Source organism: Parus major, chromosome 20 (genome assembly GCF_001522545.3).
Source record: "Parus major isolate Abel chromosome 20, Parus_major1.1, whole genome shotgun sequence".
Taxonomy (NCBI): Eukaryota; Metazoa; Chordata; class Aves; order Passeriformes; family Paridae; genus Parus; species Parus major.
In genome coordinates this window covers 4,166,620-4,179,432 of record NC_031788.1, presented here as the reverse complement: position 1 = coordinate 4,179,432, position 12,813 = coordinate 4,166,620, and the positions used below count along the sequence as shown (strand labels likewise).

The following is a 12,813-nucleotide window of genomic DNA, read 5'->3' as shown; positions in this document are numbered from 1 at the left end:
CGCGTTGCCATGGAGCCCGCGCGCCCCGGCCCCTCAGCGCGCCGGGACCGATCAGGGACCGATCAGGGAGCGATCAGTGACAGATCAGTGACAGATCAGTGATCGATCAGTGACAGATCAGTGACAGACCAGGGATCGATCAGTGACCGATCAGTGACCGATCAGTGACCGATCAGTGACAGATCAGTGACAGATCAGTGACAGATCAGTGACCGATCAGTGACAGATCAGTGACCGATCAGGGAGCGATCAGTGACCGATCAGTGACCGATCAGTGACCGATCAGTGACCAATCAGTGACAGATCAGTGACAGATCAGTGACAGGTCAGTGACAGATCAGTGACAGATCAGTGACCGATCAGGGAGCGATCAGTGACAGATCAGTGACCGATCAGTGACAGATCAGTGACAGATCAGTGACAGGTCAGTGACAGATCAGTGACAGATCAGTGACCGATCAGGGAGCGATCAGTGACCGATCAGTGACAGATCAGTGACCGATCAGTGACCGATCTGCTCCGGCCAGTGAAGCACTGGCCCCTTCCCTCACAGCCCCCAGCGCTCACAACCACGAGACCCCCGAGCAGCTCCTCGTAGCGCTCTGTAACACCCAGTGCCCGGCAAAGTGCCATGCGAGCGGGTGGCTCGGCAGTGCTACAGTGATTCTGCGAGGAGCAGAGGACTATAAGGGAATAAGGTACAAATTGTGATCAGGTGAGGCCCAGAAAAGCTGTGGCTGCCCCTGGATCCCTGGAAGTGTCCAAGGCCAGGCTGGATGGGGCTTGGAGCAACCTGGGATAGCGGGAGGTGTCCCTGCCATGGCAGGGGCTGGGATGAGATCGGCTTTAAGGTCTTTTCCAACCCAACCTATTCTGTGGTCACCTGGCAGAGCACATAGGATTTAATGGAGTTGAAAGATCACTGCCCAAAAGTCCCTGCTCATTAATTTATTAGAGCTGATTTCTTCCCCAGTGAAGGATGTCTCCACACTACCCACAGCACAGCTGCTGCACTTGACACCAGGCAGCTGAAGGACAAGCTACAAACACTCCCATGAAAGCCCATGGAGTAACTGTTGAATAAAACTTAATGTAGGTTCTGAGCTAATTGAGTAGAAGCTAAAGGAAATATAAAAAATAGAAAGTCCAGTCTGCTCCTACTAAGTTTAGTAATACTGTCATATATTCATGCCTATGGGAAAGTAAAAATCGAATCACATCCTATATTCTTAAAACTTCCCACACTAGCAATGCAATTATGGTGGTTAAAACAAACTACACCCCACAACACTCTACCTCTGTGGTCACTTGTCATGCTGAGTAACCACACGTATAATAGGTTATTAAGTTATAATTATGATGTTCTTTAAGTTCTAAGTGTATGTTTCAATGTACTTTTGATATTAAGTCCACACTATCAAAAATAAACACAACTCACAGTATTTTGGATCACCGATATATTAGTAAATGTTGAGAAAAAAATCCCACATGGAAAGAGCTGCCTATGAAAGTAATGAGATGAATAATAAAGTGGAAAAGTTATCCTTGAGAAAATATATACAGATAATTATTATGAAAATAAGATTGCACAAACAATATTTTGCATAGAGCTCAACACTATATGGAATTTGCCTTTATGGAAAATATAGCTAAGAATAAAAACACATATTTCAAACTTCTTTACATCTGGATGGAAGGTAATAGTACAAAGTTATAAACTATTGAATATTTACAAATTAGGAGGGCCAGAATGATTACATTTCCATGATTGTAAGTACAGAAGAAAGAGGGCCCAGATTAGTTTTATACTAATCAGTACGTTTTTGCAATGTCCATTTTTGTAAGATCCATCTGTCCAGTTTAATGTTACCTTGCTGCTGCTTAGCTAAAATCCATGTGAAATTCCCCTACCAAGTTTTAATCTTCCCCTCTGAAGCCCAGAGCCTACAAGACACTCACACAAGCACATACCCGACTATTTTGCAGTAGAAGAGCCACAAGAACAAGTGAGAAATGGTAAACCTTGGTTTTTACTGGTGAGTATCTGCACTGGCAGGCTGCTGGAGCTTCAGTACCTCAATGTGCAGCTGTTTGGGAGGATAGCTTATCCATTTGAGAGTGTTTTGGGTTTTTTTCCCCTATAGAAATTAATAGGTTAACAAATAATAATAAAAAATTAAGCTTCCAAGAGACCTTAAAAATGGTTCTGTTGCCTACTTTGGTGTCATTGCATTTCTGGTGGAATTAGGACTTTTGTGAAGAGGCACCAGCTTCACAGATTTCGGATCTACTCAGCTTTTTCCACAAGATCTGACAGCAGCAGCAGCAGCCACAAAGAAAACACAAAGTCTGTCTGGTAATGCCAAGGCATTGGTCTCATTTGGCTCTCCTACAAACACAGCAGGTCCTTTAGAATATGATCACTTGCACACATTTATTGCATGATGTCCAACAACCCAAACTGTCTAATATAAAGGCCATGTAAAATACAGTCACTGCTAAAGCTTTGTTTGCTGGCACATTAGCTCATTTTGCCTGCCAGCATCGGTTTGAATGAATAAAATACAAATTTGAGGGGTAGTAGGGGGGTACTGACCCACTGGTTTCTAGATTAGGGTTACTCCTGTTCCGTGTCATGAACCAGTTGGTGAAGAGTTTGTACAACACAAGACCAAAACTGATTTCTGAGCCTGCTTTCATCTTGGAACAGACTTTCAAGCAACATTAATTTCAATACCTAGATTTCTTAAAAAAAAAAAAAAAAAAGGTTGAGCTACTGAGCTATGACACTGCCAAAATATGCATGAACAGGCTGAGAAATGATTTAACAGAATAGTAGAAGTCAATAATGGCTTTATAGTATTCTTCAAACAAAGCCACAATTCCAGTTTCACTTTCTCTCAGTCTGAGGTTTCTTTCCCACTGCCCTCACAAACACACTGCAAGACAGTGCTGGACAGGGATGGACGGACGTGGTTCCTGAGGTTCTGCTTCTTGCTCTGCATGGACATGCAGTTCATCTCTCTATGATCCAGTGTGGCCTCATAACCAGGGAGCCATTCCTCTTAGTCAGCGGGGGAGAGGTGTGCATCGTGTTATTTGGGGTGTACACAGCCTCCCTGGAGGCGTGCAGCCAGCTCCTCTTCCTCTTCAGATCTCCTACAAATGCTCTCAGATACAAAAATTCCATTCTCAGGAAGTGTTCCCTGGTCATGTCTCTGGAAGCCACTGTTATCCTGAACAGCTGGTCCCACACCCTGTTCTTCTTGCAGCTGGAAAACTCTTTGAGGTTGATAGGCTTTGACCGTGAATGAAGAATCCGAAATTCCAGGTCAAAGTGCGCAACGGTGGGGCCTGACAGGATCAAAATGTTACTGCTGTTCAGCTTCCCATCTGTCCATGTAAAACTAGCAAAGGAAGAGTGAGAAAATTATAAGTGAATTCAAAATAATCCGTAAAGAAAATGTTCACTGAAAATTCTCCTTCATCATGTTTAGTTATGTTGTTCTTACAACCCAACTGATGAGCAGTGGGCTCTTCTAAGGATAAATGTTGGTCATAAAGTCTGATAAGGAAAGCAATTCTGCAGCATTGCTGGTTTTCCTTTCCATGAAGAGAAATCATGTAAAGAGAGAGAAAAAAATTGGCACTTGCCTGTAGGAGCCCGTTGTCACTCTAATGCCATCAATTAACATGAACTTTTCACGGACTTTTCCAATGATTTTGGCACCTGACCTGGTGCAGTATGTGCTCCCGGTGATAATCCGAACCCTCATCAACTGTTAAAGACATGGCCAGAGTCAGGTGGACTGCAAAGGTCAGTGACTGCATTCAAAGGAATAACACAGCAATAACCATCCCTGAGCAACTGTGCACTGGCACAAGAGTCACCCACTGAGAACCAAGTGAGGATCTTGTCTTGTTTTTGTAGGCAAAGAGATGACATTAAAGGGAAAACCCATAAACTGACTGTGCAGAATGTGACTGTGAAAATTCCTGTCACCTAATCATCAGGATCCAAATTCCACAGACTCCTGAGAACCTGCTTCTCCCACAGCCTTCAAAGTCTTGGCGAGCCCAAGCAACTCCAGTCATGCTTTAGGAACTGGACATTCCTCCTGCGTTTCCTTGAACATTCAATTAGTATCTGTGCTCAGAAAGCAGCTGTAACATCCAATTACAAAGGTTTCAGATTTTCTATTAATCACTGTCTTAGGTAAGAACAGTTAAATCTTCCAAGGTAGAGCTGGAGCAACCTAACACCCATTTTAAGTTGTGGCAGCAGGTGTAATAATTTCTTCTTTTGACAGCTTAAAGATTACAGTCGTAAGTGGATCAGTTCCCTACCCCTATAAATATGACAAGACTTACCTTTTCCTGCTCAAGGTCAACTCCCAGATCCTTGCACATTTTTAGAAAGTGGGAAAATGAAGACTGATCTAGAAGGATATACACTTTAACTTGCCGTTGGCTACAGGCTTCCAAGAGGTCTGTGAAGATATCAGTGTCTGTGAAGGAATCCATAACCAGGGCAATCATCTGAAATGAGTTTCAGAAGAAATCATTAGGTTTTTTCCACAGCATCACAAGGGAGATAGCACATGAGAAATTTGACTTTCAAATTAAATATTCTTCCCTGCCTTTTTTTCAGGTGGTTATGGAACATGGTACAGTTTTCTGTGATACAGAGTATTCTTCCTCACACTGAGGTAGAACTAGATCCCTGGTTTTGACCTATATGAAGCAAATTTGGTCTCTTCCCAAGCAAGAGGGTTTGTTGTTTTTCTTTTCTTGAGAACAGATGTTCCTCAAAAGCATTGCGAGAAGAAAAAGGTGAGCTTACTTTCAATGCTACAGTTTTCCAGTCTTTCAACTTTGCAAATATAAAAAGAAACAGTAAGAAAACCTAAAATCACAGGTGTCTGACTGCTCTTTACATCTCACCTAAGATAAAAGTCAGGTTCATCTTTGCTATATTATTCAGATTCTCACATTTCAAGTCAAGATCTGAGTAAAACCTCCCCTGAGAGCCAGCTCGTACCCCCGCAGATATTCCCCGTGGGCTGAGCCCCAGGGTTTGCCGTGGATCCTCCGCAGGATGGGGAGGGAGCGGCTGTTTCAGAGAGCCGGGAATGGGCACGCTCGGGATGTTTCCACTCCCTGAGGGAACTTAGCGGCACCCAGAGAGCCCGGACTCGGTTTTCAGCAGTATGGGAGAGGGAAAGCTGGCAAATAATGAACCTCTTTATAAAATAACTACAAAAGATGATGGAGAAGACATAAAGCAATACGAAACAGCGGAGTAATTAAAAATGGAAGGTGATATAAGAGTAAGCGAAGCGGAGAAGGACGAGGTGGCCCCGGGAAGCCGCGCGGGCAGGGCAGAGCAGGGCAGGGCGCTCCCGGGCACTCACCTGGCGGGCGGAGCGGATCTGCCGCCGCACCGCCTCCTTGCAGCCGTAGATGCTGTCCCCGCAGCCGGGCTGGAAGTGCGCCTCTACCCGCGTCAGCCCGCGGAAGGCGCCGCTGGCGAAGCCCGGCCAGCCCAGCTCCAGCGCCGGCGGCTCCAGGTCCGAGCGCTCGGGGAAGTAGGTGAGCGACGAGGCGTCCAGCGAGGCTCCGGCCGAGGGCTCGGCCGCCGGCTCCGGGCCCGCGGCGGGCGGCAGCGCGGCCCGAGCGATGTCCTGCACCTCGGGCTCCGACAGGAAGGGCGCCAGCTGCTCCCGCCGCAGGAAAGCCCGCAGCGCCTCGGGGCCGCCCGCCACCAGCTCCTCCAGCGCCAGGCGCTGCGCCTCGCTGTACGGCCCGGCCGGCGGCGGCCAGCGCCCCGAGCCCTCCTCCAGACACTGCGATGCCGTGGCCATGGCCGGAGCGCCCCGGCGCTGCCCCGGCTCTTTATAGCGCTCCGCGGGCTCCTCCGCACCTCCCGGCCGGCTCCGCTCCTCCCGGCCGCTCGCCCACGGGACAGTCATGGGTGGCACAGCCCGCAGCCTTCCCCACGCCCAGGGGAGCGCCCGCAGAAGCGTCAACCTCTAAGGAGGAAGGATCAGCCCAGCCCTGGACCTGCTGCCCTGCCCCATCAAAAGGCTGCTCCTAAAGTTGGAGAGGGCAAATGGCCCAAGCAGGAAAGCACCGAGCACCGACGAAGTGACTCAGTCACCCCGATTTAAAATGCCAAATAAACAGAAAACAAAGCTCGGCGATGATCAGGTGAAAACCCCATGGCAAAAAGGAGTTTATTTGTAAACTGTTTCTTGTTCCTGTTAGAGTACCTTAACAGCAGCACGGTATAATGAAAAGCACATAGAACAAACAAGGTAATTTTACATACATTCAAGAACTGCAGGACTTGAGCTTTCAAAAATACAACTCGATACTGGCTTTGAAGGTGTAATCTTGGCTCTCTCCCTGAACATTGGTTTGCTGCCAGCATTCCAGATCCACAAATCAAGCAATAAAAGTACCTTATCATTTTGAACAAGTGCAGACAGAACTTTTTTCCCACCTCCAGCTTTAGTGAAGGAGTGGCTGCTTTGAAATCCAGGTAATAAGAGTAGCTAAACCTCTTTGCTTATAGAGATTTCAGACAGAAAAGCCAAAGTTAGTTGTTCTCAACACTTACAGCCTTTTTGAGTTATGGATATTTTTATTCATTCATTCAATATGCAAGCCAACAGCTGAAATGTGCCATCTACTGGACGCACTTAGCCCTAAATAAAAAAATACATAACCCAGACTGATTTGATTTGATTTGGCAGAATTCAGTGTGGTTGGTCATTGAAGTACTGAGATCCAGGTCTAAAGAAAAACAGTACAGCTCAGATCTCAGGGACAAATTGCACACACTGCTCAGGTAAGAGACCCAGCAAGCACACAGAAATCTGAAAATAGTCAAATAATGGCTTTGAAAAGCAACCAAACCTAAGGTCCACTCAATATGGGAAATCTTCAAAAAATAAAGTGGCACTTTAGCTCCTCAAGCCAAGTTAGTAATGGAAAAAATATAGAGGGGCAAAGATTATTTCAGACAGCATAGTTAAAAAAGAGAAAAATGTTTATTTAACTCCTAAAGTTACTTGTAAATTAACATTATCCAACATAACCCATAACATTCTGTAGTGCATTTGTCAGTTTACTTTTGAACAGGGGCTTTATCACATGTCCCCAGTGATTGTCTCGCCTTGGAGTTCACTGCAAAGAAGGAAGCACACACATACACATATATATATATTTATATATCTCTCAACAAAGGCACAAGAGCATGACCAAACTAAAGGGCTAGTTAGTTATTTCTGTTTCAGAAGGCTTAAACAATAGAAAAATAATACAGTTGAAGATAACCTGCAACTGTTTCAACAGACTCTTTGGGACTTTAGTGAAAGAGTAACATGTATATTACAGAAGTTAGAATAAAATCAGCTTTATGGCTCTTTGTAAAAGCTGATTCCTCTCCTGTCAAAGATAAAATAGAAATAAAAGCCAATATTGGAAAAAAAAGACTGAGAATTCCTTGATATAAGATAGATCTCCAAAACCACTCTGAGCAAGTTTAGTGTGACTCAGATTTTTCCAAGTTTACATAAATTAACACTAGGGCATTAGCAATCCCAGAAAACAATAACAAGTTCCGTTTTGAGGTTAAATACCCAGAATTAAAATGATCTACACCACTAATGTATACAAGAGGAACCTGTAAGTAGCTACTATATAATATCTCTTTTTCATCACTTACATTGCATAGTATAAAACAAAGTGCTGGGGAGCGGTGTACAGCATATTAAAAAAGTAAAAGTGCTGGACAGAAGTGGAAGAATCTTTAGGTACAAAGAGACAGCAACTTGAGATTTGGGGTTTGTGTGTTGTGTGGCCAGGACAGGGATCATTTATTCAAGGCAAAGAGCGAGGCGTCGCGGAGGCTGCGCAGGCTGGCGCTGATGTCCCGCCTCTGCTTTAGGCTGCTCCTGCCAGGAGGGTACTGGGTGGTCATGTAGCTCGCAGGGCCACGGCCCCGCCGGGACAGGATATCCACCATGTGGCTCAGCTTCGACCTGATCGTTGAGTAGTGGAATTGCCTCTCTTTGTGCAGTTTTTGGAAATATTGTGCCCTGTGACTACTGGGATATTCAAAGGACCGGAGAGAGGATATTGAGCCTGTAGAGTTTGCAAGAGAGCACTGGGATGATGATGAAGACAATGATTGCAGACTAGAACTGGATACAGCCTTTCCAGACAGAAAATACTCTTCTTTTGAAAACTTTCTGGGAAGAAGGGGTGTTTCTGTGCCCTCCTCTTCCTTTGTTTGTGTCACCGCTGTCTTCAGCAAAATCGATGTCTGAGTGCCTGTCACTCTGGTCGTGACAGAAGCCTGAGTGCTCATGTCTGCTGTGGCAGCGCTGGCCTGAGTGGCTGCATTACATTTGGTCACAGCTGCCATCTCTCCCCATGGGCCAGTTTGAGTTGATGCACTTTTCTGTTCCACTGTGGCCACTTGATTGCTGAACGACTCCTCTTCACACAGGCAAGAATGCCCCAGCTTACAAAGCTTTCCTGCAGGAGTATATTCCATCTGATCTGTTTTTTCCAGCAATTTCTTTGGAGTGCTAGACAGTCTGGCAAATTCTGCTCTCAAGTTGCCTTCCACAGTATATTCTTTAGAGGATTCTGTTCTGGTCAGCAGGTGATTAAACATGCCACTGTTCCTGCAGCTGGACGGTAGCTTTGGGCTGATGGGCAGTGACTGGGCATAAAGAATCCTGAACTGGAGGTCAAAGTGTTCAACCACTTGACCTGACAACACCAGCAAGTTGCTGCTGTTCAGCTTCCCATCAGACCATGTGAAACTGTTGAAAACAAACCAAGACTCACAGTTAATCTTACGTTTCAATAAAACAGCTATAGACAGTAAGACTCAGCTTAAAAATGAAGGTAAGGTAAGAAGTCAACAGACTATTAATTTCTGCAGGAAGAACTCTATTTAGCCATGGCCAAGCTCTCTGCTAGCAACAAGTTGTGTAAAACAGTTTTCCAAAGGCCTTTTCAGATTTGTGTCAGCTCCACTTTGACTCAGCTAGTCCATGTGCCATTGGCACTCATTAACACAGGGCAAAGTTAAAGCATCCTTTTGCAACAAATCCCCCTTTCTACAGCTTCACTGGGCACCAGCAGACCCCAATACTTGCCTGTAGGAGCCTGTTGCCACTCTAATGCCATCAATTAACATGAACTTCTCCTTGGCTTTCCCGACAATTTTGGCACCTGACCTCATGTAGTACGTGCTCCCTGTGAGAGTTCGAACTCTCATCATCTGGTTCAGAAAAGAAAGGAAAAAAGTAACATCAAATTTTAGTTAACTTCCAAAAAGTTTTGATTCACAATTCAACTAAAAAGTGGCTATGCACAGTATGGAAGATAGGAATGAAATGAACTTTTTTTAGTTTAGTTTAGGTTTTTTTTACAGTGTCTGTATATGAGTGTTTTTAGTCACACAGTGCTAAATTGCTGATAGATTAGGTGAGAACAGTCAGTTCTAATTAATTACTGCCCAGGAAGGGAGGAGTGTTTTTCCCTCTCCAGAGAAACTTTTACTGCAATGAACATAAGCCTGTCCAAGCCAAGCCATAATACAGCCATGTCCATTTATATTCACAGCAACTAAACAAATTACCTGGCTCACATCATCCTAAGCCTTTTAAAAGAAAGTATTAGGAAAGAAAGCAGATGATACCAGAGCTGTACCACCCTTCAGCTTCCCATGTTTCTGTTTTCCTTAGCAAGCAGTTCCTTGAGCCAAAAAAACTAGCTATTTAAATATTGCAAAATGAAATCCCTGAAAATTGCTGCATCCTCAGGATATGGATCCCAGTGCACACAGCACATGGGGCTGGTGCACATCGTGGTTGTAGCTGCTTTAGCCTTCCAAGGCAGTCTGATGCTTTATAGAAAGGTTTATTTGATATGCATAAACTGTACCACAAAAATAAAAACAAACACTGACCCCAATTTAGTACTTACACTTTCCTGCTCAGGACAAACTCCCAAATTGTTGCACATTTCCAAGAAATGGGGTGCAAAGTCCTGGTCAAGAAGGATGTAGACAGGGACTTGGCGGTTGTTATAGGCATCCTGAAGGTCACTGAAGATCTCAATGTCTGTGAAGGAATCCATCACAAGGGCAATCACCTGCAAGGAAAGTCACACCACTCACTCAAGGTGTTCATTTTACACAAGGACACTGCCTCTCCAGGCCATTTTCTTCTGCTGCTTTCATCAGGGCCTAATGCACATTTCCTTGTCCTGCTGCACAGGTCCTGGCAAGTTCTAAAAAATTTTTATATTCCCACAATGCTCCTGTAAATGCATTGTGCCCCAGCATGCAAAGCATGGGCCTGAAGAGGTTTTTCCTCTGTCTGCTGCTTTTGTAGACTTTCACATCCTCCTTTCCTACACAATCCCCTGTAATGTGGCCAAACTGGGGGAGCTATCACAGCGGAATCCAGACTCCAGACAAACTCCTATCTCCACACCTGCTCTCCCAGTGTTTCAGCTACAGGAGAATTAGCTCAAGTGGACTCCTTGCTGCCAGATCTCACAAACCCCAGCTGATTTGCAGACTCTTCCTGGTTTCTATATTCTTACTGAGTTTCCATCCCTTACCCTCACAGCAAATCCCTCCCCTCACCCAACAATTCCTTCAAAAAGGCAAATCCTAAAATGGGAATATCACGTCTGTGACCCATCTCTCTAGCTAATTCAGAGCCACCTCACACAGATTTAGTGCTAGACTTCTCACCCTTCAAAACCACTCCTGTGGATGGACAACAAGGCATAAAGGATTCAGCTTTATGACTGAATTTTCCACTTTTCTATTCAACCAGCATAAAGAACAATGACAATACAACACTGTGGGTACCTGGCACCTGCCCTTATCAGATGGAGGCTGCTGCAGCACACCCAAGGTGTATAAGCATGCAACACAGCTGCTCTGTGTGTGGCATGTCCTGTACTCACAGGAAACCTTTCCCACAGGAACAGGCTGAGCTTTGCATTCCCACCTCTGTCCTGCTCCCTGAGGGACTGCCTCTGAGGGCTGAGTTCTGATATATAACATGCACAAGCACATGGGTATTTCTAGATAAAGTTACTTTATGCTGGTGCTTGTTGCGTGTGTCCTAAGCTTCTTAACCACCCAATCACTTGTCTAAGTGTTGAAGAAGATTAAAATCCAGTAAGATGCTTTTGACAAGACCAGGCAAGTAAGAAAAGCACCTCTGAAAACAAATCAATTCACACTGAATCCTTGGGAACATCGATGCCTTCACATGGCAGCTCAATTCACAGCACGTTTGAGTTCTAGTCCCAGAATTAGCAGCTGAAAAAGAAATACAGTTTTGCCCAAAATATTTAGAGGAAAGAGAAAAAACCCTTTTCTCTACTCATCCATTCAGGATAGCAAGGACAAGATCACAGCAGTCACTTGAACTAACTGTATTTGAGTGCATTAGTTAGAGATGGAATTATGCAGCATCTGAAGTTTTCCCTGTCTTCACATTAACTTGAGGAACTCAGAAATGATTGAGAAATATCACAAGGAATCTGACATTCAGTAAATTTTAGGGTGTCAAAAATGTCCATTTATGTCTACAAAAACACTCCCTGGATCAGGCAGAGCCACAAAGGGAGCAGGAGCAGCTTGCCTTGTTCTTGGCTCAGTGTGAGGGATGGTGTTTGTCAGGATGCTGCAAGGAACAATGTTATGAACAAGTACAGCTTTTGCGGGGAATAAACGTCTTTATGGCATTTACTCGAGTTACCAGACTGGTCTCATATACCTGCAGGGATTGTGTGAGAACAGAGCTTACTCTGTGACCGTTTCTGGCAAGAAGCCCGTGGTTCGTGTCATCCTCACACACTCCCTAAGCTTCTGCCCTCGGAAGGGAGCAGGGACTAAGCTCGGTTGCTGATTCAGGGTGTGCCGTGCACGTTACACAAAGAGACAGGGCTTGCTTCATCTGGCCACCCAAAAAGGAAGCTATACATTTAAATTTCAGCTGAGCCAATGGAATGGCTGCTAAGGAGAAGGGTGGTTCCCGGCTCGGGATAACAGTTGGAGGCTGTAAACTCTGGGAATGCAATGATTTACAGGGAACAGTTACAAGGTCCTACACCACGTGATTTTGAATCCACATTGTGCATCAGAGCAAAAAGCGTCCATTCCTGCAGGAGGAAAATCCTGTCAAAAGCAGTTCTGTACGTCACTTGGAGGAAATTAGTGAGCAAAGGAAGGGAAATACAATAATGGTGCTCTATCTATAGGTAACCTTCTTTATAGAAGAGACTTTTCCTGTTGTCACACCTTTCTGCAAACGAATCTGTCTGGCAGAGCACATTAGTGGGGAATCTTGATCAGGAGACCTTTAGCTCCGAGGGAAAGCAGGATCAGCTTTCACTGGGTACAGCGGCTGTGCTGGCCATGGCAGCAGCGCTGGGGGACGGGGAGCTCTTGGCTCATCACCTCCAGAGCACACGGGGAAGGGAGGGCTCGCAATCGCAGCAAACAGAGCACCACTTGTTCTGTATTTTCGAGCTTGTCCTCCTTAATGAGACTGTCTGCTGGACAAGGGTTTTAAAGCCGCTTGTCTTTGCTCGGTGTCCCACGGCGACGCTTAGCGGTGCCGGGACCGAGTTTTTATGTGCTCGCAGACCCAGGGGAGAGGGGCCCCGGGCAGGGCAGAGCAGGGCAGGGCGCTCCCGGGCACTCACCTGGCGGGCGGAGCGGATCTGCCGCCGCACCGCCTCCTTGCAGCCGTAGATGCT

The 12,813-nt window shown here is 45.5% G+C and overlaps 2 protein-coding genes across 2 annotated transcripts; both read right to left on the bottom strand.

Moving 5' to 3' along the window:
* Nucleotides 1–1,442: 1,442 nt before the first annotated feature.
* On the bottom strand, nucleotides 1,443–6,118 carry LOC107213472 (protein FAM83D-B). The gene is made up of 4 exons (XM_015647951.3): nucleotides 5,415–6,118; nucleotides 4,372–4,539; nucleotides 3,655–3,779; nucleotides 1,443–3,407 (listed from the first exon to the last, which is right to left on the bottom strand). Exons 1-4 carry the CDS (start codon nucleotides 5,970–5,972, stop codon nucleotides 3,017–3,019), a joined length of 1,242 nt encoding a protein of 413 aa, XP_015503437.1. The 5' UTR covers nucleotides 5,973–6,118; the 3' UTR covers nucleotides 1,443–3,016.
* An 88-nt stretch (nucleotides 6,119–6,206) lies between these two features.
* On the bottom strand, nucleotides 6,207–12,807 carry LOC107213095 (protein FAM83D-like). Its single transcript, XM_033519155.1, has 4 exons — nucleotides 12,760–12,807; nucleotides 10,012–10,179; nucleotides 9,180–9,304; nucleotides 6,207–8,840 (listed from the first exon to the last, which is right to left on the bottom strand). The coding sequence occupies exons 2-4, from the start codon at nucleotides 10,162–10,164 to the stop codon at nucleotides 7,880–7,882; spliced, it is 1,239 nt and encodes a 412-aa protein (XP_033375046.1). The 5' UTR covers nucleotides 10,165–10,179; nucleotides 12,760–12,807; the 3' UTR covers nucleotides 6,207–7,879.
* Between the last annotated feature and the right edge of the window lie 6 nt (nucleotides 12,808–12,813).